This window comes from Kwoniella botswanensis, chromosome 1, assembly GCF_036426115.1.
Source record: "Kwoniella botswanensis chromosome 1, complete sequence".
Lineage (NCBI taxonomy): Eukaryota > Fungi > Basidiomycota > Tremellomycetes > Tremellales > Cryptococcaceae > Kwoniella > Kwoniella botswanensis.
Window position 1 is genome coordinate 5,115,277 of NC_088599.1, and position 24,621 is coordinate 5,139,897.

The window sequence follows — 24,621 nt, forward strand, 5'->3', positions numbered from 1 at the left end:
TTTATGACTAATCTTGATTTTGTTTCAGAGATCATTCAGCCACCTACCTGGTACTGATGTTTCGTTTCGTATCCGACCTAACCTAAACCCAAAGACCAAGTTACCTCCGAAGATTGTCACTGAATTGACAATCCGAAGCTCTTCGGTGTATCGATACTACATGTGGCATCGTGCAATACAATACATTCTGTGAAAAATCAGCACAGCAAGCATGGTAATGTGTTGTTAACTAGTGAGGTCCACTGAATACACAAGTACAGTAAGGTAGTTGACAAGTTAGCGAATGCATTGAATCGGGTACATCATGGGTGAGATATGTGGAATGCGCAAAATTGTCAAATGGTAAGAGGTGTTGTGAACAAGGGACGGTATACAAGAACCAATGTATGACGATGTCATATCTATCCATCCACTTGCATCTTCTCACTTTCTTCATTCACTATGTTCACTGCCTCTTCGCCTTCCCCTCCATTGGCTGTTCCCAATAAGATAGTCGAAGATTCGGTCGATCTTCTCTTCGCCTGAGGTTGATCCTCGGTGTTTGTCGGACTGAGACTGGGTGCAGGTCGCTTAGCTGCCCTGGCAGCTTCTCGCTTCAATGATTTCTTCGATTTCTGCTGATGATTGATTCCATCGTTGGGCAAAGGAACGGACGGAGAGTGACTCGCTGAGGTGGACATTCGATCGTCTTTATTCTTATTCTTGTTGTTATCTTTATTTTTAGTCTTCTTTCCATTTTTCTGCACTCCATTTGGAGCAATACCGTCACCGTCTAGGCTCGGGTTCACATCATTCTTCACAGCATTCAAAACACTTCCTTCACCCTCTACCGTCTCTCCATCACCATCTTCATCCGTCTCCACGAATAACAGACTTAACGGTTCCATGTAATAGGCCATCTTCCACATATCGCGCAGTTTGATAGACATGAAATCGAATGATATCGATACAACAGGTTGTATCTCTCCTGAAGATCCGTTGATACCATCCTGTGACGTTGTTGGGGGAGGTGCTGTAGGTAATTTTGGTAATTTTGGATATCGTTGTGAGAAATGATTTAACAATATATGCTTGGCTTTCATCCTATAAGATACACAAAGTTAGCTTGTCAGCTTTTGAGGAAAAAACATATGGGAATAAGCTATACTCACTTCTTTCCCGCGTCGATGGCTTGAGAGAACGTCGAATGACCTTTTACAGCCGCCACATCAGGTTTGTCGTCCTCTAACGTAGCCTCGTGTATCAAAAGAGTAGCATCCCGTCCAGCTTGAACAAGTTCTTCAGAAGGTTTCGTATCTCCCGAATAGCTATGATATATCGTGTCAATCAGTTTTATCACATTACCTTATATCAATGTAAGTCGACAATAAAGTGTAGACTTACACAATCTTCCATCCTGACGAATGCTCAATAGCCAATCCATAAGCCCTGCCTCTATGAGGAACTACAGGTGCCCATATGGATTTGAGCGACATGTCATCCAAAAGTCTATGCAGAGCATTCCAATGATCTCGACTCCTGAATATATAAAAAATCACGGTTTTAGCTGACATAACATGAAATTGGGAGGGTGCCACTCACGCAGAAGGAGAAAAGCCATAAATATTGGAAAATGGCCAAGCTCTCCTTCCATTCTCTCGATCTTCCAAACTTTCTTTCTCCCACTGATACATCTCCATGTCTGCATCTTCCTGTCTGTTTACAGTCTCTGGGGAAGGTTCCTTCGATCTGGATTTCAATTTTGGATTGAATATCTTGAATCCCAACCTCTGTATATTTATATATATTATATTTTCCAGAGCTGCTTGGGAAGTAGCTGCATATTGCCATGAAGCTGATTCTTGCATGTTCAAAGCTATGTTGGTAGGTGCAATGAGGAATAAAGGGGAAGTTATGCCGAGCTATCATCATCATACTATATCAGTCTACCAATCATTTCTGATTGACCACAGGGAGTTTGATGAACTCACCTTGAACCTTTCTTCTAGTACTGAGTTCAATCCCAGATGATGATCTGCATGCATGTGCGATATGAATATCATTCTGAGTTCTCCCAACAACTTCTTTATACCATGTTCACCAAATCTTCTTCTCATTTGCCCCAAAGTACCCTCACCAGCGTCTAACAGTATGCCTCCTAACCCGGGTACATCGATATGCGTACTAGATACATTCCGGTATTTAGAAGGTATGGCACTTCCAGTACCCAACGTAGTGATCGTGATGTCGTCTCCGGTTTTAGGTTCTGGTGGATTGGTTGATCTGGGATCAGATAGAATTGCCTGTCGAGCTTGATCACATGCGATGGCATATTCAGGCATATCCTGTCGGATCGTCTCTCTTGCAGCTTCCGCATCGGGGGACGTGATTAAGAATGTGATATCTTTCTCGTGGTTCTCCACTACAGTCATTGGAGCAGGCTGATGCATCCGACAGAAAGAGTTTTCGACCAGGAAGGAAGTATTGGGAGGCAAGTCGATGGAGGGAGAGTGAGGCGATTGAACAAAAGGAGGTACGAATATCTCTGGATCGGCAAGTGATAATTGGAGGGTATTCCACGCTGCCGAATTGAATACCGTCCGGTCAGGATAGTTGACAGGATCCGCAATAAGGTGCTGGTCGCCATGTATACCAAGGTCAGCTGTCGTATCTACATGTAAGATGGAATTGCGCCGCAACTCACCTGAGTACGTTCACCGAAAGCTTTCATCCACTCTTTGTAGTCCTCTGTGTCCCAGACGGCTCTTGGTACTCTGTGGACTATAAGATGCACATGTCTGGGTTCCAGTCCCTCAGGTTGAGCTTTTAAAGGCTGATATTTGTGGAATGAGGTGTTCTGGAGTAATGCAGGTTTCGTTTGTTCGGAGCAGTTCACTACTATGAGGACCTATCGATGGAATTGTGTTAAAGTCAAGTGTATGTATGAATGGGAAGACATGATCCACTCACAGATCCAGGTCCTCCACCAACTAAGCATTCTTCCGGCTTGACCACTCTCTTCCCACCTTCCACAGACGGATCATCCACTTCTATCTCTTCTCCTCTCGTCAACTTCCCCCTTGCTGGACCTTTTGGCACACCCAACTGGTTCGCCTTTTCCACATTGAACTTCCCTCTTACATCCGGTGCTTGACATATGTATACTATCTGAGTATCCACATCTTCCCTAGAGGGCAAGGGTAAGGGATACCGCGTATCGGGTATGGAGGAGCAGATTGTTCGATCTGGATTGACAAAAGGGTTGGCTGTCCGACGAGGAGAGGATGATCTTGATCTGGGTTTCGTACCGTCTGAAGCAGGGGGAGGAGGCTGAGGAGGGCGCCTAGACGCCCTCGCTTTTGGTCCGTTATGGAATATATCCGCTACAATTTGGTCGCACCATTTCTGAGCATCTGATGGTGATAACCTACTAGGTCGAAACGAAGGTGAGTATGGGTCGAAAGGGATATAGTGGGACGAGGAAGGTCCGGCAGTAGGTTGCATCTCGGGAATGAGGGCAATTCCATTGACAGTTATGTTTGGAGACTTGAATAATTCAACTGTTTCACCAGAAGATGATGAGCGGGGGAAGGCATGCATATTGACTGTGAGTGAGTCTCTGCAAAAGACATCACGTTATCAGTATGAGCGTGCCATCAGATAGGTATCTAGTAGAGCATGACTCACCGAATGACAGATGATCTCAAGGTAGAAAGATAATGTGACATATCTGGTGGGCCTACGATATCGACCTTTGAGATTCCCCCGTCTGCAGCGGTCATCAGAACCCCTGTAGCACAATCCCATCAGTCAGATTTCTCTTACAATTTTACTAGCTTATATCAAGAGACACGGTGCTCACCCGCCAATCCAGCTCTCGATCTAGCTTCGCCGCTACCCACAAAGATAGCCGACAACCCCCTCATACCCATTCGTTTCTGAGTGAAAGCCCGTTGTGTCCCCTCCCCACAGCCAAAGAGGAACCTGGCATTATCAAAAGAGACATGAAGTGACAAGTCTGTGTCTGGGCCTGGAGCAGACAGAGCTTTGACGTGCCAATTGGGCTGATACGTCTCTGTCGAAGGGGCCATCTTGAGGATGGTCGTAGAGAATAAACGATGAGACAGACGAGCGCAGAGGCTTACGCCTGAGAAAGACGTGGATCGCCTGAAAAGCAGAATGGCTGGTATGGTACTCGAGAGATGATTGGTGCTAAATCATTGATCCTATGATGTGTACATTGTATGTCGCTGTTTCGATCGTTTCGATCTGAGGATATCTGATAAAACGACAGTTGCACGTTGAAATCTGAAATTAATCTTTGGAATCTCAAACTCAAAGGTGGAGGTGTCCGTGCGCATGGCAGCAAAACCAATTCACCTCTTTATGGTTCATCATTCATCTTAGTTCTTCTCATAGACAAACATCATCCCCCAAGCATGGTCTGTAGAGTACGACGGAGAGGCCAAATGTTTGGAACATGCTATGGTCATCCTCCCCGACTTAGATCGGATAGCACAGAGATCTTCACCCTTTCCAGCGTCTCTGTCGCAACGAAAAATACCTTCTCCATGTTCAATATTACGTAATTTTGCATCCAAACGCGTTCCACCAGTACTACATACTTGATCCAAGATGAACGCGTCTCGCCTCCGCAAAATCAATGTTGAACATTCAACTTTCTCTGCGCTTGATTTCAAGTGGTATCTCTCAGAATCGCTGTGCCAGTCCACGCCTCACCTGGCTGTCCAGGCGCAGAAATAATATAGTCTATTGATCTGTCCAGGATGAGCTACACCTACTCCCCTGGTCCCTCCCAAGACCCATACAAAGATCTCGACCTCGACTTCGACATCGATCGGTTATCCCCCTCGATAGACCAAGAGCCCATCAATAAATATGAGATATTCCTGCCCGCTGTACAGTCGCTGGTAGCTGCTCTGGGAGGATACGAAGAAATCGAAACGAGTCCCGGCTCAGGAAAATTCGAAACTGTTTATAGACCTGGTGATAGTGTCTTGGGAGTATTGAAAGACTTGAAGAAATTATGGAGGAAAGATGATGAGGACGATGAGCGAACCGTGGCGAGATGTATGGCCAAAGCGGGTCTGATGAGGGAACTGATAGCGCTCTTGGTGGAATGTACAGATAGAGGAGATTGGGGTCGGAAAGTCGCACTTGTAGCTTGTGAGTCTGCTGCATATCCTATATACAACTACCCAAATCCCAACACGGTTGCTTCGTAAAGTGTACGATAATGCACAGAGAGCTGATTCTCATATATGGTGACTTGTCAACTCAGGCGACCTCATCGCGGCTCTCACTTGGCCTATAGACGTGGCATCCGAATTGAAAGAGATGGAAGATGAACCAGACGTAGTAACGGATTACGCATCGTTATTGAGAGCTCAATTAGAATACAAAGCTATGATCCTACAAACGAGTGGACCATTGAGATGTCTTTTGGCTCTAATGTTGCCAAGTTTGGCAAAACCTAGGAAGTGAGTTGATCAGCTGGGTTGTCATTGGATTTCCATTTCCATTTCCATTCGAGGTACATGAGAAGAGAAGCTGATGATGACCAAAGAGATGAGAAAGACGAGAGGATCATCTCGCTTGGGTTACATGTCGTACGAAATTTGCTTGCTATCAAAGATACCGTAGCAGAAGGTACAGCTACAGGTGAAAAAGAAGAATTTGCGAACTTACAAGTAAGAACTCAGCTATACCTGAATCACCTCGTCATTGCGTAGCTGACTATTCTGTATTCAATGATAGTCAACGTTAATCCTCCAACTCAACAAACTCACTTATTTCCAATTGCTTCTCACACTGGCGTCATGCGCAGATAAATCGGATTTCAATCCTTTCAACGTGTTAGTGTTGGATATACTCCATCTGATATTTAGGTCGGTCAAACCGAAAGAATTGGGTCAGGATCAAGAAAGAGTGAGTACAACTTATCAATCAGCTCGACATGCGTGATCTTTCTTTGAGCATTGGCTGAAATATACTTCTACTTAGGCACCACTGGAAAACTTATCAAAGTTACTTGATGCTGAGAAAAGGCAGAAAGCTCTGGTATCGAAAGTAGGAATGACTAGGCATTCGCGGTTCGGGACTACCGTTGCCGTGCGAGCTGTTAGTCGTCTTCCATTTCCATCATAGCAATACGATAAAACTGAAGATGTGCATGTTGATAGGGCGAACAAAAAGTCATATTGCACAAGCAGAATGCAATCGCTGCTAATGCAGGAACGATATTAGACGAAGTGAAACGAAAGAGGGCACAGAAAGCTAAGAAAGTGGTAAGTCAACTTACCTTACCCGTTGTGAAAAAGAGCATCATGAGCTGATAGGTATTTGTGTGTAGGATGAATTGACCCAAATAATGAATTTCAGTCCAGATGCGATGAGAGCATTGCAATCCCTGGCGAAATCATTCATAGAATCATGTTTCAATAGTAAGCTTCGCAATCCCGAGACCGACAGGGGATACCAGCTTACGTCCACGATTGTATAGCCTTCTTCCAATCGATCTTACGTGATATACGGATGGAAAGAAGTAAGATCCGACCTGCTGATAACGTACGAACGTTTTACCTCACACGGTTCTTTATTGAGTATCTGCTGGTCCTGCGGCACAAAGAAGAACAGAAGGGAAAGAAGGAATACGAATTGTCACTTGGCTTGGTGGCTGAGATGGCAGAGATGGATTCGATAAGGTGGTTGTTTTCACGAATGAAGAGTTCGATGGATGATAAGGTGAGTACAGAATTCAAACTGATACGGCGTCAGAAGTGGAAGGCTCTGATAAAATCGTGTAGCCACCTGCTTGGACGGAGCTGCAAGCTAGTTTAGACTGTTTCACACAGGTAGTGAGTTACTCATCGGCTAAAGCCTGGGAGCATCAGCTTACGAGCTGATTCATCCTATAGCTACTGCTTCTGGATGCTATGGCAATGTCGGGCGAACAAGAAGATGTGGAAGTTGCCGAGATTGTACAAGATAATTTGTACTATAATGGAGATATTCTCGATTCGTCACTTTCAGTCATATCGCAGTATAAAGATCAATCCGTTGCGTGAGCTCACTCTTTCCACGCTTTGCAGTCGAGAAATAGAGCTGACAACGATTTTACGAGGTAGATACCTCGACTCGGTCATACATTTCGCATATGTACTCCTAAGGATGTTAGAGAAGTACTCGAAAAACAAAGCATTCATGTTCATACGTAAACGGAAAGCGGCACGTAAGAAGAGGAAGGAAGCTGAACAGTCTACCGAACTGAATCCTGATGGCAGTGAAATGCCAGAAGAATATGGAAATGAGGAGGAAGAAGCTCTTCAACCTGATAATGAAGCTCCAAATTATGCTGAACATGCTTTTACCTTCAAGACGTTTGAAAAGGTCAGTCGTTCAGTCTGTTCGACGAGTTCCGACCAGGTTTCAACTGAACCGATTTTCACATATAGAGATTCGCTTCTGAACCTGTCACAAATACCTTGTTATCGTATCTATCCAGATTTCAGGATTTCGATGACCCAGAGCAGATGAAGAGAGTCGTAGGGTTGATGCATAGACAGGTGATCAAAGCTCAAGCCGAGGGATTGTATTTCAAGGTGAATTATATTGCCTCATCTCCATGATCATCGTGACAAACGCTGAAACACATTTTATAGGTATCGACTCTGAATCTGTTCCGAAAGATCGTAGATTCATCCCACACTCTGCCTAAAGCGGACTCTTCCAAAGATCTTTCGCAATTGATCAATTTTGTACTTCGAAAATTCTTCAAGAGGGTCGCCGAAGATCCATTCTTGATTGTTGAAGCGTTCGGAAGTAAGTCGAGGAGTAAATGGAAGGATATAAGCAGTTATAAGAGCGATGATGAGAGTGATGATGGCATGGGTGGACAGCGGAAGAGGATACAAGAAAAGGTCAGTCGGATAGTAGTCTCCAACGATGAAAAGGATCTCAACTGATTCGTATATTGTATTTGTCATTATAGATGGGTCAAGCGGAAATTGAGTTCAAGAAGAACAAGAAATTGTCTTGGTCCAAGCAGATGGAGATTACTGTGGCTATTCTGTTGAAAGAGGAACATGAGGATTGGATCAAATGGATCATAGAAGTGAGTTGTCACCTCAAGTCGAATGTGTGATCTCACTAGAGATGCCTCTGTGGTTATCAACGATATCATTCGTTTTATGTTGGTGTGTACTGACGTTCCTCCCATTTTTCAGATTCTCGAGATAGTGCTCGCGGCCAGGACGGAGGTGGTCATCTCTACAGATGGAGAAGATGCTGCCTTACGTCAAGCTGACGATAGCGATGATGATGACGATGAGAGGAGACCTAGAAACTTTGCTGGGCCAAGTAAAGAAGCTGTTGACAAATTTGCTCAGCATGGTGCGTGAGGCCAGCCTAAGTACCGAGGATCTTCAGCTGATCATATACATTCTCTTTCAAAGATCTGGACCCTCCTACCGAATCACTGAAAATGGCAGTAACGAAAGATTCACATTTCCGATTAATGCTTCGACTCCTTGCATTCGACATGTACCATCCTGAGGATCTTCCTGCGGCTCCAGCGGATTCAGCCGGACAAGGTCAAGGACAAGAAACGACCAAATGGTTCATGCCTTCTTTCATAATCCCCTCTTCCCTCTCAACCTCACTCGGAGCATTGAAACAGTACCTCACTTCTCCGCCGGACTTAGCAGAGGATCCTAAAGACTTATTAAGAAGACGTCGTCCACCCAGACAACGTCGTCAGCGCTCGTCATCCGGCACACCAGGATTATCCGAGATGGAATTGGATTCAGATACTGGAGAACTCGTCCGACGGGTCAAAGCGAAGAAGAAACGAGTGAAGAAAGTGAAAGAGATGCAGACTTATAAGTCTGCGGCGTTCATCGAGGATTCAGATGATGAAGATCCGGAAATCACCCGTGCGTTCTTCGAAAGAGAACAACAGTTGAGGGATGAGATGAATGCTCTGGCGAAAGAGCAGGGTAATGTTATGATGAGTAATGGAACGAAGAAGAGGAAGAGGAAAGGGAAAGGGAAAGGAAAGGATAAAGAAGTAAATGTGGATGAGGACGAGGATGAGGAGATAGAGATGGGTGGATCGTCTTTACCGCCTTCATCACAGGTTATCGACGGACTGGACGATGGAGACGAAGAGGAGGATGTACTGATGCAGAGTGATGGTGAAGATGAGGAAGATGGCCCACCACGAAGAAGAAAAAGACCTTCTTTTGCTCCTCTAGATAGTCAAGATGATGAAGATGAGGATGAATCAATACCGCCCTCGACTGCTAGACCAGGCGTGGTGGGGAAGGTGAAGAGGATAGTAGATTCGGATGAAGATGAAGACTAGCACGAAAAAGGGCTAGGTCAATTTGAATTCTTACTTTGACTTGATGCTCTGCCATGCTTTACCGTATCAACCCATGCATTATTTGACGATTCAAGAATAATTATAGCATGTATGGAATACTTCAAATCGCTGCATTCAATCCGAACAATATTTTACAACAGCTATCCCCTATTTCCGATTACATCTTACGATATGACACCAATATCTCAGGAAGAACCTAGCAATCCAGTAATCTCCTCATTGTCTTCCCTCACTGCTAATTTACTTTCGCTCCACTTCTGAGCATCTTCTTTACCTTTTCCAACACTGACTCTCAGCAACACAGGTATAGGTACAGTCAACATGATCAACAAGAATATAAATCCGTATCGTAAATTACCAGTAAGATCTGCAATCAACCCTACAACGGCTGGACCGACAAAGGAAGCTGATTTGTCGGTAAATGCGAATAAGGAGAAGAAGGTGGATTCGTGACCCTAAGCGATCACAAGATGTTGATGTGAATACATGTCAAGTGTAGTAGACTTGAAACATTACTTACAGGTGGGATTAGTTCGGTGTAGACTGCTCTCGAATAACTTAAGAAAGGACCAAATACCTAAAGACGTTCAAAATGGTCAGGAATGATACATACATCTTAGCTTTACAAGCAAGTTGACTCACCAGACCGAACCAAGTAGCTAAAACATACATTTCGCCTTTAGTGCTTAGAACCCTCAAGCCCAGTATCAACCCCACACAGGCACATATAGGTATCAATCCACCTGCCAACACAGCCATAAACAAAATCTTGAGATTGGTCTTGGTCAGACGATGTTGTAATTTCGGTACTGTTATGGAAGACGTAATAGCTGCGAATTGAACTAGGATACCGATAAAGATAATCTCGGAAGGTGAGAATGATAGCACGCTTTTACAGAATAATATCGAGGTGTAGGTGATAGTGTGAAATCCTATGAACATAAATGAAGCAGAGGATCAGCAGATGATTCAAGATATGGAAGATCAAGTATAGATAGTTCGACTCACCGTCAGATAAGAATATCCAAGCGAACAAGAACAAATACAAATTCGGCAAACTCCTTATTTCCTTTGGTCTAATCATATTCCCAATCCTTTTCCATGCGTCTCTGAAACTCTTCTTCTCTGTCCTGTTAGCATCTTCCTTAGTTCCAGAAGGTAATCCAATCCAACTTGGTATCGTAAAGACCGCCCACCAAATCCCGCTCAGAGCGATTGCAAGTCTCAGCGAGAAAGTACTTCCTTTCAGCAGTATGACCGGTACGAGGAGTAATGCCAGTGCAGATACACCCGATAAAAATCCTAGAGCTGTACCGACTGAAGATAATCTCGAGATGGTCAGGGATAATAATGTCTCATAATGCGTTTTTCTTCCCATAGACTTTGGCAACGAGGTGGTACCAATAGGATCGGATTCTGCCAGATCTTCAGCTGAGAGTGCTCGGACTGCTGGACCCAATCCACTGGGAATGACATTATTCGCTTCTTGATCTAAACTTGCTCTTCTATATCCGGCCATATCGTCTAGATCTTCATCCTCGGATCGAACAACGTTGGCCTCTTGTAGAGCCTTTTGCACGTCGTCGTCTTCTCTTGCTAAGACAGGCAAGAAGGCGTTACTGCATACTGTGCCGATAGAATAGGTCGTGTTGCCTACGATGAAGAGGAGACCCGCGAGAAGAACTAACGGAGCGCTAGAAGTGGAAGGGAACAGGATGAATAGGATAGCTGAAAATGATCCGGTGTATGTCAAGATGAATAGGAGACGTTTGCGCCAGTATGCTATGGGATGTGTTGTACATCAGCAAGCTGCCATTCCACATGGACACATGAAAGTGGGTGGAACAATATATGAAAGCGCAAAGACTGCTCGTTGTGACATGGAAGGATCTTTCGTACTTACGAGAATCCGCCAATGGACCTATAGATATGATGCAAATCGCCTGTACAGCCACAGCTACAGACTTGACGTACATACTGCGTGTTGAATAGTGCATATCGTCAGCAGTCGCTCAAACATGGGTCTGCGTTGCTCAGCTACTATCACTCACCTAAATGATGCAGGATCTACCCAAGCCCCCAAAATATGCGCTTTACATATTCTCTCATCTCCATTGTCTGCCTCACTGGCTATGTTACAAGGCTCGGTGTAATCAGGAGCATAATATCCTATTTCTTTCGCCAGTTCTATGGGATTGAGTATCGTATCAGCTGAACACTCTTCAGATCGATTTCACCGATAGTCGATACTCACGTTCTAGAGTTATAGGTAAGAAGATGGCCTATAAGAGCCAGACGCAAGTCAGAGAAAGGGATCTTCTGATCGACAGAGCTCATTCGACTTACCAGGGCGCACGCTGAGAAAACCTCTGCGGCGAACGAGTAGAAATACCAGGCTCGGACGTGTGGAGGGGGTAGCTTCGACGAGGTCATCATTCGAGTTGAGCTGGAAATGCATCAATTTGAGAGAGGTCAAGATAGCTTGTCAGTTCATGATGGAGTTTGCTCGTATAGCGTTTACGAAGAGCAAGCAAAGGGACGTATGAAACGATGATATTGTTTACGAGTAAGAGTAAGAAGCTAAGGTGGCCGGGGTGATCCGTGCAGGTGGAGGTTGTCCCTTTTAGACTCGGTCATAATCATACACACAAACACAAACACACACACACACACACACACACCCCAACCCTAAGCTTTCATTAGCCCTACAATTAGGATACACACCATTCGACTTTCAAAAGCAGCATATCTTCCATCAACGTCATCCATCCTCCTCAACGCTGGTTAGATATGACTTTCAAGATTCGTTGCCAAAAGAAGACAAAAACTACAGCACCCGGGATTCCCAAGTGGTCCCCCACCTTGGTACTAACCGAGCGATACCCAACTTAGCTGCCCAGAGCGGACGGGATGGGGCGTTTTGTGGGTTCTATGGCCGTAGATAGAAATAAAGCTTCTCCACAGTGAATATATACTATGAGACAGTAAAAGCGATGATCGTGAAGCAGTGTCTCACGGGATATGCGCATGAGGATGATTCTTTGTTGTCGGATCGTGAGGCAAGTCCAATTTGAATATGCTAGAGTGTACCGTTTATGTCGGCACATGATGACAGAATATGCATAATGGTATATGAACAATTATAATTGTCTTTTTGTCTGTTTATTGCTTTTTATCTTTCACTTCTTTATCCGTTTACATCTCACACTCAAACGACAAACCATCCTCTATTCAATTTCAGTCCCAGTTTCAATTTGCTGGACACGAAACTCATACTTTTCTGCTTGTTATTTTACTATTGTTCTTCTCTTAAGCGTCTAAAAGACAACGACTCGAGCTATCAGTACTAATCACAGACTCCATAGGTAAATTTGAACGTACAATACGAATTACCAGCCTGAGCGTAGTTCATAGCACTCAATTCATCTTCCGTAAACTTATCTTGATATTTCTCATGAGTCCTTTTGAATGACTAGCATTGATGGTACCACTATCAGCTTCCTGGCCTCCATGTCAAAAGAAAAAGGGAGACGCTCACAGCTACGCATGACCTGATAGTTGTTGATATTGGTGCAGGATCAGATACTCTCGGAGCCAATACATCTGCGAGTAATTTGGCTAATTGCATTGACAAGATGCATCAGCTTGGGTTTTTCTCTGGTAAAAAAGAGAGGGAAAGAAGCCAAAACTCACGTATGAATTTAGGTACAGTGTACGGGAACGCTTCCACCCTAATTAGCCAAACGAAGTATATCAGTTATACCCCTTATGCGAAAACTATAATCGAAGCGAAGCTTACAAAGCAGTAGCTCCCAATACAGCTCCATGAAGCTGTACCAATTTAGCTTGGTACTCAGGATTGATCTGGCCAGGTGCATCCCTTCGTTTAGGCAATACAGTAGATTTGATCTCCCTTGCAAATCGATCTTTGAGAACAACAACCATACTTCGTTGGGAGCATCGCAAGAAACCGCTCAAAGTACTACATGGAACAAAAGATCGGCTTTTGAATCGGAGGAGTATCTGGCAGCTGATGTACTCACGCCGAAGCCATTTCTCGTACTTCCTGATTGGGATCTCTCAAACATGCCGATACCACCTGTCGACAAGAAATTATGAGTTTGCGCCATTCATTATCCGGAGGATCAAAACTCACATCCAAACATTTGGCTTTACAAGGTTCAGACAGCAGTGATAGATTCCTGAAGTATACCAAACTCAATACAGGCATACTGTGCATCTTGGTTCGCCAGGACTGGAAGTAACAAATGACACATCAGCGCTCGATTTTCCACATTGGAGCTGGACAAGAGGAGGTAATTATGACACTGACAGAGGAATTTTGTAAGATAGATATCAAAGAGCCCATTAATGGCTCGATGAGATCCAACGCTGGTGTGATTGAGGTAATCACAGCCAACAGTCTTCCAGCTGTACGTTGCAAATCGGCATTATCGTTGAGATCCCTCAATTCGAAGATTGCAGGTCTATCGTACACGTCAGCTGTACGTCGATCTGGTCAAACCAGATGACTCACAAGATGGAGATAATATAGGGGAAAGTAGCTACTGCATGTACGTCTGACAATTCAACCGACAACCAACTCAAAGCTACACAGTGTGTCATGTCAGCTAAGCCCAGGAGGCCGCAGAGTTCGGGTTGACTGACCTGTTAAAGCAGCGGTATCATGAGTAGATAATACAGCTTTGGGTCCATGTGGTCTATCTTCTTTCCATTTAGGTAACGAGTCCACTATGTTTTGCAGTTGAGGCATGAAGAGACCACTCCTTATATGCATTAGATCTTTCTCGTCGGTGGGGTCGGATAGAATATCCGCTGTCAAAGCAGCGACCGACGGGTACGATGGGTAGAACTGTTTGACCAAATCCGGATCCTTTAGCAGATAAAAACACGGATTAAGCAGAGAGTAAGACACACCTTGAGTTGATCAATCGCATTCAGAACTGAAGCCATCAACCCTCTGACTTCCGCGTAAGGACAGGCAACAGATTTGAAGTACAGCTCGGCGAATTCATCTGCCCAAGCGTTAAAACGCCATTGTAAGCATCGAACGACCGATCTGACAAGTTGGACTCTTCTCGCCACTGTAGCAAAATAATGCTGGTTAGTTCTGTCGTCTTATACAAATGGCTAGCTACTCACAGTCAAAGGCTGATCCACCTTGGAAATCGGCATTGAGCGCTGTATTGATACAGAAGTCTACTAAAGGTTTGAATCGTCGTGGATCTTGATCACAAAGTATATATTCAATCGAGATATCCCAGCATCTATTAAAAAGTAACCATTAGTTTCAACACCACATTGCATTCACTTGAAGTAACATGGAAGAGTGGAGTTGATTACTCACTTGATTGTATCATGTCTTATATTCCCAAATAACTCCGGCAACTTCCCTTCAACCCAGCCCCAGAACTTTTTCCTATCTTTCCCGGACCATTCCATCGAACCTCTCACTAAACCAGCCAAGAATTCCCACATCGCTCGGGTCTTATGCCTATCATATACTTTGGTAGACTCCATCTCTGCCAAGTATCCCTCAACAATAGGTCTGATCGAGTGGTATATCGGTGGACCATATAACTGGGCAAGGGCAAGGATGAAATCTATATGTGTAGCTGAGGGGTAGTTCCTCTCTGACTCTTGAGCCCAATGATCCGCGACCTAGCAAATCCACGGTATCTATTAGCAATCATTATCCTTATACTTAAAATCATTCTCTCCGACATTAAGAACATGAAATTGTACAATCAAGCAACCACTGCACTCACCTTCTTCCACCATCCCTCCTCTTTCCAGATCCTTTCGATCAGTTCCTTTCCAGGTACCGAACCCGCCTCACACTCCCAGATCTCTTCGTCCCACTTGCTCAAGCGGGAAACTTCTAACTTCTTACCCCAAGCTAACCAGCCTGTCTCTTGTCTATCCTGTAGCAGAGCCTGACTCTCATCTTCAGGTAATGGTTCTCTGAAGGATGCCAGATACTTCTCGGTGAATGCACGTGACGTATCTGTCAATTCAATCTCTTTTGAAAACACATCAATGGGTTCTTCGAGGAATAAGAGTTCTTCCGATCCTTGACATAATGATCTCAGGGCGATATGGAATAGTAGTCGGGTTATACCACTGGAATGTGGCAGAATAATATCAGCTGGAAAGCGTAGGATATCTGATGTGCACTCACACAGTACCATAATCCCTGATTCTAGGATGTGGGTTCTGTACATTACCCATGAAGAACCCCGCCAATCTCTTATCTGTAGGTTTATCCCTTCTCATTACAGTCAACAAGAATCGACTAGCCGATAAGACATATCTCCAATTCAATCCGGGTGTATTGGCAATTTCCAATACCTTGTCAACGAAGATATCCCATTGTTGATCTTGGTGTGTCAACCTATCTGTCGTTCCCTGATGGATTTTGTCTATGATTGATCGATCGGGTTGATAGGATAACAAAGAAGCTAAGCTATCCGCTGCAGCATGCACCTTCTCAGTTCGGATATCCATATCGAACGAGGTAGGCTCTTTGATCCTTTGAATTAGCTCGTCCGTCGCTTTCGCTACTAAAGCCTGCACGGAAGCTTTATTCTCATGATGAGCGCCCAAAAGGCATTGAGTGAGTTGAAGTAGCTGTCTCCAGTCTTTCGCAATTCGATGTAATCCCATGTGATTATATCGTAACACGTACAAAGCACCTTTCATGATATCAGGATCCGTACCAGGTTGAAGAGCGTCGAAAAGCGTAGGGAAACAAAGTATCCAAGTTCCCCGGTAAAGCTTGGCGATGGTATCAAGTGTACTTTGACTTGATCGACGTACTCGAACGAAAGGTGATAGACAGAAATCGAGTATGTTGACTATCAACTTATCATCTAATTCCGATCGGACTCGATAGTATGCCAGGGTGGTCAATCGATTTTGATGATGCACCGATGCAGCAGCTAAGAAGATTGATCGATGATGCTTTCTTTGTGACTCGTACATCTTCTTGGTGGCCATCATACCGGTGTATGCGTTCTGAGCACTAGAGAATTGCTTTGATCGCACGCCATATGCGGTAAGATATGTACCGATAGTTGTGACAAGTAGCTTCACAGTATCGACTGAATTGTCAGATTGACCGGCATTTCGCATCGCCGTTGCTGCCCGATGCAAGGTTTCGCCGACACGAGCCCGAAATCCTGCGACATGTTGATAACGGGGATCATCGGGATTGGTGAGAATGAGACCTGATTTGTATGGCGGCGGCAGCTTGAGAATTTCTTGGGGAAGGAATCTATGTAAAAGATCACTATCAGCTGACTCTAACCATCATGAATCAGCTAGACCCACGAAGGCGCCTTCGCTCCACCAGTCTTCCTAGCTTCAATCTCAGCTATGAGGTTATAAGTACCCCTCAAGATCTTATCAATGACATTGATAGATCGACAAAACTCGTTACTCCAGACCTTATCTCCGTACGAAGGGTTATCCAACAAGCTGTTGAGCTTTTGAGCTGCTTGATCTGCTATAGCAATTATATCAAAGGCCATTTCGATATCTTGTGCAGTCGGGAGACGCCAGTCAGGCTTGACTTCGGAGGGACGGTATAGTTTACCCCAATACAGCGAATGATTAAGCTTGAAGTCTGTAGTAAGAGATGACTGTCAGTATTTTAGTATATCAGTGACCCTATGTACAAAATAACACACCTTCACTTTGATAAACATCATCATTCAACCCTCGCATGTCCTTAAAGTAGATAGAAGTCAACGAGCTGACTGACTTCTCTACAATCTTGCCAGTCCACTGCCACCCTCTCTCGGACAGGGTCGAATCAATCATGATTCTGAGTAACTCCATATATTGATCCTTGATCTTTGGATCAGACAACTGAATACCAGAAAAGGCATGTCAGCTAGAGTCGATCAAGAAGCCAGTCAGACGTACAGTGATTCTACCAGGGATCAACATTCCAATCAATATCGATTGCCACCAATGCAAACCAGCATCAGCAGGTAGAGGGATACTGGTCGTGGTGGTTCGCAGAGAGGATGCACCAGTCTTGAGTTCATGTATGATCCGTTGTTTACAAATCGGGAAAAGTTTGGCGAATACTTTGGTGGCGTTTGCAGAAGCGAGATTTCTGACGAGTTCACCGACCGCATCGACGGCGTTGGCCCGACATGTGGTAGTCGCATATTCTGCTACTTGCTCGAGGGCAGCGTCGAACAGTTTATCGTCAAGAGCAGCAAATACACCTCCGCAAGTGTGCTGAATCAGAGGAATCAGCTAAAAACCTACATAGAGCCCAGGCCATGACAGCTCACTAGAACACTCGACAGAGTCAACGCCTCAGTTTTCCCGCCGGCTCGACCGCTCTTACCTCCTTCTTCAGGCAAGTTAGAGAAGAGCAACAACACTCTTCCGAGGAATTCAGGTACCCAATCTCTAAAAGCGGAAGTGGCGAATCTGACTCTGCCATTGACTTCTTCAGGTGAGAGGTCTTCCATCTCATGTTGGACAGGATCATTTGGATCATCTGCAACTTGAGGTCTGGGCGTTTTCCTTACTGCCCGAGGTCCAGGGGTGACGTTATTTTCTTCGTCGTTATCTGAGATATCCGCCATGTGAATGAAATCTACCATGTTCGAGATAGCCATACATGCCAACCCGGTTTTGGCAGGATCGTTCAGGTCGATACCCGGAAGTAACAAAGCGAATATGTCGGCAACGTACATTCCTCCGAAACGCCATATTTGTCGAGCCGTGAGAGGTTGAGAGAGTGCTGCGAGAGCATAGGTCACAGCTGGTGTACGTTGGGTTTCCTCGAGTCCTTGAAGTGAAGGTACAGCTCTTTCCATCATAGCTGGCATGATGAGATCTGGCTCAAGCAAAGACAACTTCTTCAGAGCTGAAATGGCGGGAGTGACGGAGTTCATGTCCTGCAAAGTCAAGTTCATCAGCTGCAGTGACGCTGTTGATTCTCTCAGCGATACCTACCTTGTTAAACATAGAAGTGAGAGCTAACGGTCTCAAGCATAATACAAATTCTCTCTTGATATCAGGGGTCAGTCGCCACGCCACTGGAGTACGACAATCGGGTTCTTCCTCGGATTTCCATCTTTCGACGAAGTTGCTTGCGAGATGCGAGAGGAAGGTAGTGAGGAATACAGACCAATGGCCAGAGTTTGACGGGTGGAAGAACTATTTAACCAATGAGCTTTATTCCGCTGCTGGAACGTTAGCTGGATGATCCACTTACTGTCTCACAACTCGTCAAAAGCTTGCTAAGATGATCTAAAGCCTTACTTCCTGCCAGATACCTCCTATTCGCTTCACTTTTCTGCCCAGCAACAGCTAAACTGTCACTACTTCCGGATCGCGACATACTTGATCCATTTTGCAATCTAGCAATAGCAGGCTGGACCGGGGCCGGAGTTGGCGCAGATGAGGGCATGGGAGTAGCTGTACCCGTGGCAAATCCAGAAGGTAGGACTGCAAAGGGTGAATCTTCCGACATCGAGAAGACTATAGTTTCGGCCAATGATTGGACTCTATCTATAGGTTTCTTCGCATCGAGTATCTTCTTCGATGTTCTTCCATCAGCCATAGTGACGGACATGGAATTCTGCGAGGCTATGCTACCTCCAACGGGGACATCTGAAATGGTATAGCGTCAGTTATCTCCCGTAAAATGCAGGATTGAACAGAAAACTGACTGAGCGATCTTAGACATTTCGACATCAAGAATTCGAACTCCTGATCACTGAAGATACCGACATCTTTCCTGATTCCAACCCAATTAGGATCCGCTAACATCTCTTCTGGAGGCAACATGCTTTCCTTTGCCCAATAGTTTACCCCATCCTCATCTTCCTCGACTTCTCCTGCTACCTCCAATAACCTGATTTTGTGATTCCTCATTCTCCTTCGGACACTTGGGTTGTTCTCCTGTTCTTCGGGTGTGTTATGGGTGCCCTTGGGAATACGATTGATAACTGATGGATCAGATTTACCAGGATCGACATGGGCAATTGCCAATTGACCCATTAGGTCGGAAGCCTGATCATCCCATAGACCACTGTTCAACCCGTGCCATAATCGGAAGACTGGTCGAGATGTCAGCTAACGATCTGCCTCGAGATGCCATCGATATGTGAGCACTTACTAACTGGTAACCATTTCTGACAATGAGAGATAGGTAAGAAGTGAACTAGGAAGGTTTGAGTGGCCAAGATGGAGTCCATGGAAGGCTCAAGCCTAGGTAATATCTCTTCGAGCATCTCGTCAACATCTGCAGGATGGAAGAACCTTTGCGCTGCTTCAGCAACATTGAGGAAAGAAGGGGCGAGATTGACGGAATGGCGAGCAAGCTTGTTGGGGTGAGGGAACAGTTCGAAATACAAGGCATCGTATAATGGACGCCAGGGGATACGGAAGTCATATATGTTTAAAGAGCGATCACTGTGGACTGACGATCAGCTCTATGTGGGGTACAAAGAGGGCAGCTGACTGACCCTATGAGATTGATGAACTGATTGCTGGCATCTTCAATGAAAGAAGAAGACAGACCAGGGACGACTGTAGAAGGATCGTCAGTTTATTTAGATTCACGTTGTGTGTGGTGAGCTCACAAATGATCTCATAGTATACAAAGATTAATTTGATCTTGATATCTCGTTTCATAGGGTAACCCATACTCATCCAACTACACAAGACGAGGAGATTAGCTAAAGGTAAGGAATCGGTTGACCTCTTTCACTTACATAGATAAAGCCGAATCCCAAACCCTGAAGCCCATCCCATATTCTCTAGCCTTGATACACTCTATCATCCTACACAGGATCAACTCCAACTTATCATCCATCTCCGCCAGAGATTCCACTTCGTACGGTAAGGAGAGTGGTAAGCCGAGACATGACAACCTTGGATCTTCGGACTGATCATCCGGAGGTAAAGCAGAGGGCCAATAGCCAAGTACAGTAGAAGGTTTCGAGGGGCAAGGTTCGGAGGGATGATTGTGGTCGAGTGGAGGACATGGGATCGGTGGCGTAGCAATATGATCGATTGGCCAGTGGCGAGATGAGTGACGGTTTGGTAATTTATGGTAGGTCACATGGAAATGAGCACGATGGAGGGATTGTATAGTAAGGGAAGATGACATTGTCAGATGTCAGATGAAGTAGATAGGCAAAAAAGGAAATGAAGAAGAAGGATGGGTGCTTACATCCTGTAATGACTTTGTCACTCCATCCTTAGTATATGATTCTCCTAGCCTATTGGGCGTGGAGGAGGGCCAAACCTCGCCCATTTGAAAATCGATCTCCTCTTCTTCAGCTGACAATCACGAGGTTAAAGGGAGGTTGGAAGATCGTGCATGTGGAGTGAATGATGTGGAGCAACAGATTCAATCAATCAGCTTGGTTGTCCTCTTAAAGACAATCAGAGAGTATTCGTACTAACCAGACAAATATTCCTCTTCAAGTTTTGCTATTTCCTCCTCGATATCGATATCCTCCTCACCTTCGTAATATTCGTCGTCGTATGAGAATGCACCTGATTCAAGTGCGGCGTGAGTACCGTAAGAAGGTCGGGTAGTCGGTTGTTTGGCAGGAGGTAAGAGAGGTATGTTTGATTCTAATTGATTGTCAAGATTGATCAGCATCTATACAAGTTTATTGTTTGATTCATGATCAAGGAATGTATCAAACAATGATAAAAAGGTATCGTGATGAGTTGTGTATGTTATATATGTATGATGAGGAGGGTACTAACTCGTGTGACGCTGAGCTGGCCTTGTATACCGAAGGCGATGATGATCTCTCTTCAACTTGCTGTTGCTCTTTCTCGAACGATTAGCAAGTGTCGGTAGGTCAGCTGTCGAAGTTGTGGATATGGTCGATGCCGATGTCAGTGACGTCTGATTGTGGTTCCTTTGAGACGTCACCACCATAGGCTAAGTGATTTGACTCCGACTGAGACTGCACAGAGTAGGTATATTCGGATAGTGTGTTTATGGTTGTGGTCACCTTGAGAAGCTTGTGAGTCGTCCTACCTCGTTTCTTTCTTTCCTTGCTATACCGCACTCACACTTTTGCAATTGTCATCATCAGCTCGTAACTCGTGAATCGCTTGCGATGCTTGTCAAAGGTGAATGCGGGGGCGGACATCTCCACTTGAGGTTGAGCTCGGGCGTCGTCTTCATCTCCGAGACAGTCCCAGGTGTGATGTGGATATATTCTCGACTGATGCATGTTCAGGTACCACTCTCCCAAAATGATAAAGGGGGGTTCATGGTTTGAATTTCTGAAAAAAGAATTTACGATTTTAGTGCAAGTCATCTCCATAGCTTGACTCCTCATCGTTGTCCTGGCAAGATACTCCTTCACCCGCTCGTCTGCAGTAGCTCAGTCTCATATAAAAACCCAACACACCGGGTGCACCACATCAAGGCTTTGCGACAGGCGATAAAATTTGTGCAGAGATCAAATACGAAAAGGAGAAAACATCTCACAACCCACACGACCGCCAACCCCTAACCTCTAACATCCTTCTGCCTCAGCGACAACCGCCATCATGCTCGTTCTTGCCGAAACATCAGTCGGTTTTGTAGTCTTCAAGCTTAGCAATGACGCCAAGATTGACTCAAAAGATCTATGGAAGGAATTTGAGACGCCTGAGGGAGCCAACAAAGCGTGAGTGGGGCCTATGCCATCAGCCTTCCTATCCAAGTGATAGGTGTTATCCCAACATGGGTTGCGTTCAACTTTCACTGCGTGTCATGCAGCTGACAAGTACTGTTGCCGGATGTAGCCTCAAAGTGCAAGCCATTCAACGATTCACATCTACCGCTACTGCCGTCGAAGATCTCGCTGCTATCCAGGATGGTCGATTGACCGATTCCCTATCCAAGTTCCTCGTAGATGTAGCTGGTGGATCTGGTGAGGCTGACGGAGAGAAAAAGAAGAAGAAGAAGAAGTTGGAAGAGATGTTGGTTGTATCCGATCCTAAACTTGGTATGTCTCCACACCTAACATTCCCTTGACATTGAGCTGATTGCTATACTTTACTGTTTCGTAGCTGGAACAATCAATAAAACACTCTCTATCCCTGTACTTTCCGATTCATCCACCCAAGATCTCTATAGAGGTATCAGACAACAACTCGCCTCCTTACTTGGTGGAGTCGACCAAAAAGATCTCAACACAATGTCTTTGGGTTTAGGTCACTCTTTATCCCGATTCAAGCTCAAATTCTCAACTGATAAAGTAGATACTATGGTTATCCAAGCTATTGCCTTATTAGATGATTTGGACAAGGAAATCAACATATACTCTATGAGAGTCAAGGTGGGTTTATGTCAATTGCGTTGACTGTGGATTGTCGCTGATATACATGAATAGGAATGGTATGGATGGCATTTCCCTGAGATGGCCAAAATCATCGTCGATAACCTCGCCTACGCTCGAGTTGTGAAAGCTATGGGTAAGCTAGGTTTCACGCACTCTTTGGAGCTGGAGTTTTAGCTTATATATGATTTTTCCAGGTTTCCGAACCAACGCATCATCCACCTCATTCGAACTCATCCTCCCAGAAGACCTCGAAGCCACTATAAAAGCTGCCGCAGAACTCTCCATGGGTACTGAAATCTCCGACTCTGATATGGCTCATATCAACTCGTTATGTGATCAAGTCATCTCCATCACCGAATACCGAACTCAGTTATCTGAATACCTCAGGAATCGAATGCAGGCGATCGCACCCAACCTTACCGCCTTGGTCGGTGAATTGGTGGGAGCAAGGTTGATCTCTCATGCAGGTTCGCTCATGAACTTGGCCAAACACCCTGCATCAACTGTTCAAATTCTTGGTGCGGAGAAAGCTTTGTTCAGAGCTTTGAAGACGAAACATGATACTCCCAAGTACGGTTTGATCTACCATGTGAGTTGACATCTGGATCTGTATTGAAACATGAGCTGATGTAGTGGTTGGTGATGAATAAGGCATCGTTGATTGGACAAGCCCCTCAAAAACTAAAGGGTAAAATGGCTAGAATGGTGGCTACCAAAGCAGCTCTATCCATCCGTGTGGATGCTTTGTCAGATGCGGAATCTCGTTCGGAGGCTACTTCAGCAGAAGTTGGAATAACGAATAGGGTCAAACTTGAATCTCGTCTAAGGGCATTAGAACATCAAGCTGGTATTCAATCTGTACGAAAAGTAACTTCAGGAGTTAACGGTAGATCACAACCTAAATTCGAACTTGGCAATAATGGATCTGGATCATACAATGCCAATACGGATAATTTACCTTTGGACAGTGTCCATGGAATGTTACCTACTCAACCTCAAACTGCTGTTAAGAAGGCTGTGGAAGCTGTTTTGGAAGTGAAAGAAGAGAAGCGAGCGGAGAAGTCTGATGACAAAGAGAGCAAGAAGGATAAGAAGAAGAAGAGGAAGTCTGAAGCTGCCGTCGGGGATGTTACGATGGATGATGCGGATGAAAGTATGGTAGTTGGTGAGACCAAGGAGGAAAGAAAGGCAAGGAAAGAAGCTAAGAAAGCTGTGAGTGCCGCTACTACCTGATGCTCTATTACGGTACATTTAGGCAATAACGATCATCGCTGACAGTCATACTTGAATTAACAGGCCAAAGCAGCTAAGAAAGCTGCGGAGGAGAACGGGGACTCAGACAAGAAATCCAAGAAGAGGAGAGCGGACGAATCGGAAGTGGGAGATGCGAGTGTAGTAGTAGATGGTGAGAAGAAAAAGAAGAAGAAGAAGAGAGATTCGGAAGCTGCTTAATCTCTATCTTTTATCTGCACTTGCATTTGATATTCATACTTTAGCATTTTTTCTTTTCCGTCGCTTTTCCTATCTATCTTTATTCCTTCCGATATTCTTGGATCGAGGGATGTGTATGCACTGAGATACCCTCTGTATGCCACGGTAATAATGCGATATCATCCACCCAGACGTTCAGACTAATGGTCGGTAAAACGAACAGAGTTGACATATGTTAAATGTATATATGATCAACAAGTTGTCACCAAAAGATCGGATGATTCGTATTTCCTTATAAGTGAACTAAGCGACGGCTAAATCAGCAAGCTCTGGGTGTTGATATGTACCACTGAAAAAGAAGAATATGTATTTGTGCATGCATAGATAGGAATGCGAATACGAGAAACAAACGATCTTGTATACTCTATCCTATTGCAACAGAAGGAATTA

At 44.8% G+C, this 24,621-nt stretch overlaps 6 protein-coding genes and 1 non-coding gene across 7 annotated transcripts; 2 read left to right on the plus strand and 5 right to left on the minus strand.

The window, feature by feature from the left end:
* Window positions 1-401: 401 nt before the first annotated feature.
* Window positions 402-4,070, minus strand: L199_001954 (uncharacterized protein; the record flags this gene model as incomplete). The annotated part of the gene is made up of 9 exons (XM_064887706.1): window positions 402-1,083; window positions 1,152-1,307; window positions 1,384-1,518; window positions 1,582-1,901; window positions 1,971-2,615; window positions 2,684-2,887; window positions 2,950-3,598; window positions 3,667-3,769; window positions 3,842-4,070. The coding sequence occupies 9 exons, from the start codon at window positions 4,068-4,070 to the stop codon at window positions 402-404; spliced, it is 3,123 nt and encodes a 1,040-aa protein (XP_064743778.1).
* Window positions 4,071-4,766: 696 nt separating this feature from the next.
* L199_001955 (uncharacterized protein) lies at window positions 4,767-9,364 on the plus strand (the record flags this gene model as incomplete). The annotated part of the gene is made up of 16 exons (XM_064887707.1): window positions 4,767-5,166; window positions 5,282-5,480; window positions 5,567-5,690; window positions 5,758-5,928; window positions 6,004-6,120; window positions 6,183-6,287; window positions 6,353-6,443; window positions 6,503-6,744; window positions 6,807-6,857; window positions 6,918-7,063; window positions 7,128-7,389; window positions 7,455-7,601; window positions 7,662-7,919; window positions 7,991-8,113; window positions 8,226-8,391; window positions 8,454-9,364. The coding sequence occupies 16 exons, from the start codon at window positions 4,767-4,769 to the stop codon at window positions 9,362-9,364; spliced, it is 3,513 nt and encodes a 1,170-aa protein (XP_064743779.1).
* Window positions 9,365-9,570: 206 nt separating this feature from the next.
* On the minus strand, window positions 9,571-11,818 carry L199_001956 (uncharacterized protein; the record flags this gene model as incomplete). Its single annotated transcript, XM_064887708.1, has 8 exons — window positions 9,571-9,840; window positions 9,906-9,962; window positions 10,028-10,317; window positions 10,394-11,167; window positions 11,289-11,362; window positions 11,437-11,572; window positions 11,640-11,667; window positions 11,732-11,818. The coding sequence occupies 8 exons, from the start codon at window positions 11,816-11,818 to the stop codon at window positions 9,571-9,573; spliced, it is 1,716 nt and encodes a 571-aa protein (XP_064743780.1).
* A 392-nt stretch (window positions 11,819-12,210) lies between these two features.
* Window positions 12,211-12,325, minus strand: L199_001957. Its single transcript, XR_010449950.1, has one exon. It is a non-coding gene; the product is annotated as a 5S ribosomal RNA (ribosomal RNA).
* A 406-nt stretch (window positions 12,326-12,731) lies between these two features.
* L199_001958 (uncharacterized protein) lies at window positions 12,732-20,552 on the minus strand (the record flags this gene model as incomplete). The annotated part of the gene is made up of 25 exons (XM_064887709.1): window positions 12,732-12,857; window positions 12,924-13,003; window positions 13,079-13,116; window positions 13,185-13,367; window positions 13,429-13,484; window positions 13,542-13,640; window positions 13,719-13,872; window positions 13,923-13,995; window positions 14,054-14,258; window positions 14,324-14,490; window positions 14,549-14,673; window positions 14,754-15,067; window positions 15,175-15,529; window positions 15,588-16,682; window positions 16,739-17,033; window positions 17,098-17,278; window positions 17,336-17,659; window positions 17,716-18,330; window positions 18,389-18,592; window positions 18,651-19,048; window positions 19,108-19,497; window positions 19,557-19,852; window positions 19,906-19,969; window positions 20,023-20,096; window positions 20,155-20,552. 25 exons carry the CDS (start codon window positions 20,550-20,552, stop codon window positions 12,732-12,734), a joined length of 6,309 nt encoding a protein of 2,102 aa, XP_064743781.1.
* Window positions 20,553-20,632: 80 nt separating this feature from the next.
* On the minus strand, window positions 20,633-21,053 carry L199_001959 (uncharacterized protein; the record flags this gene model as incomplete). Its single annotated transcript, XM_064887710.1, has 3 exons — window positions 20,633-20,635; window positions 20,691-20,725; window positions 20,852-21,053. The coding sequence occupies 3 exons, from the start codon at window positions 21,051-21,053 to the stop codon at window positions 20,633-20,635; spliced, it is 240 nt and encodes a 79-aa protein (XP_064743782.1).
* Window positions 21,054-21,964: 911 nt separating this feature from the next.
* Window positions 21,965-24,192, plus strand: L199_001960 (nucleolar protein 58; the record flags this gene model as incomplete). The annotated part of the gene is made up of 7 exons (XM_064887711.1): window positions 21,965-22,083; window positions 22,202-22,404; window positions 22,469-22,737; window positions 22,792-22,873; window positions 22,935-23,329; window positions 23,392-23,952; window positions 24,037-24,192. 7 exons carry the CDS (start codon window positions 21,965-21,967, stop codon window positions 24,190-24,192), a joined length of 1,785 nt encoding a protein of 594 aa, XP_064743783.1.
* Between the last annotated feature and the right edge of the window lie 429 nt (window positions 24,193-24,621).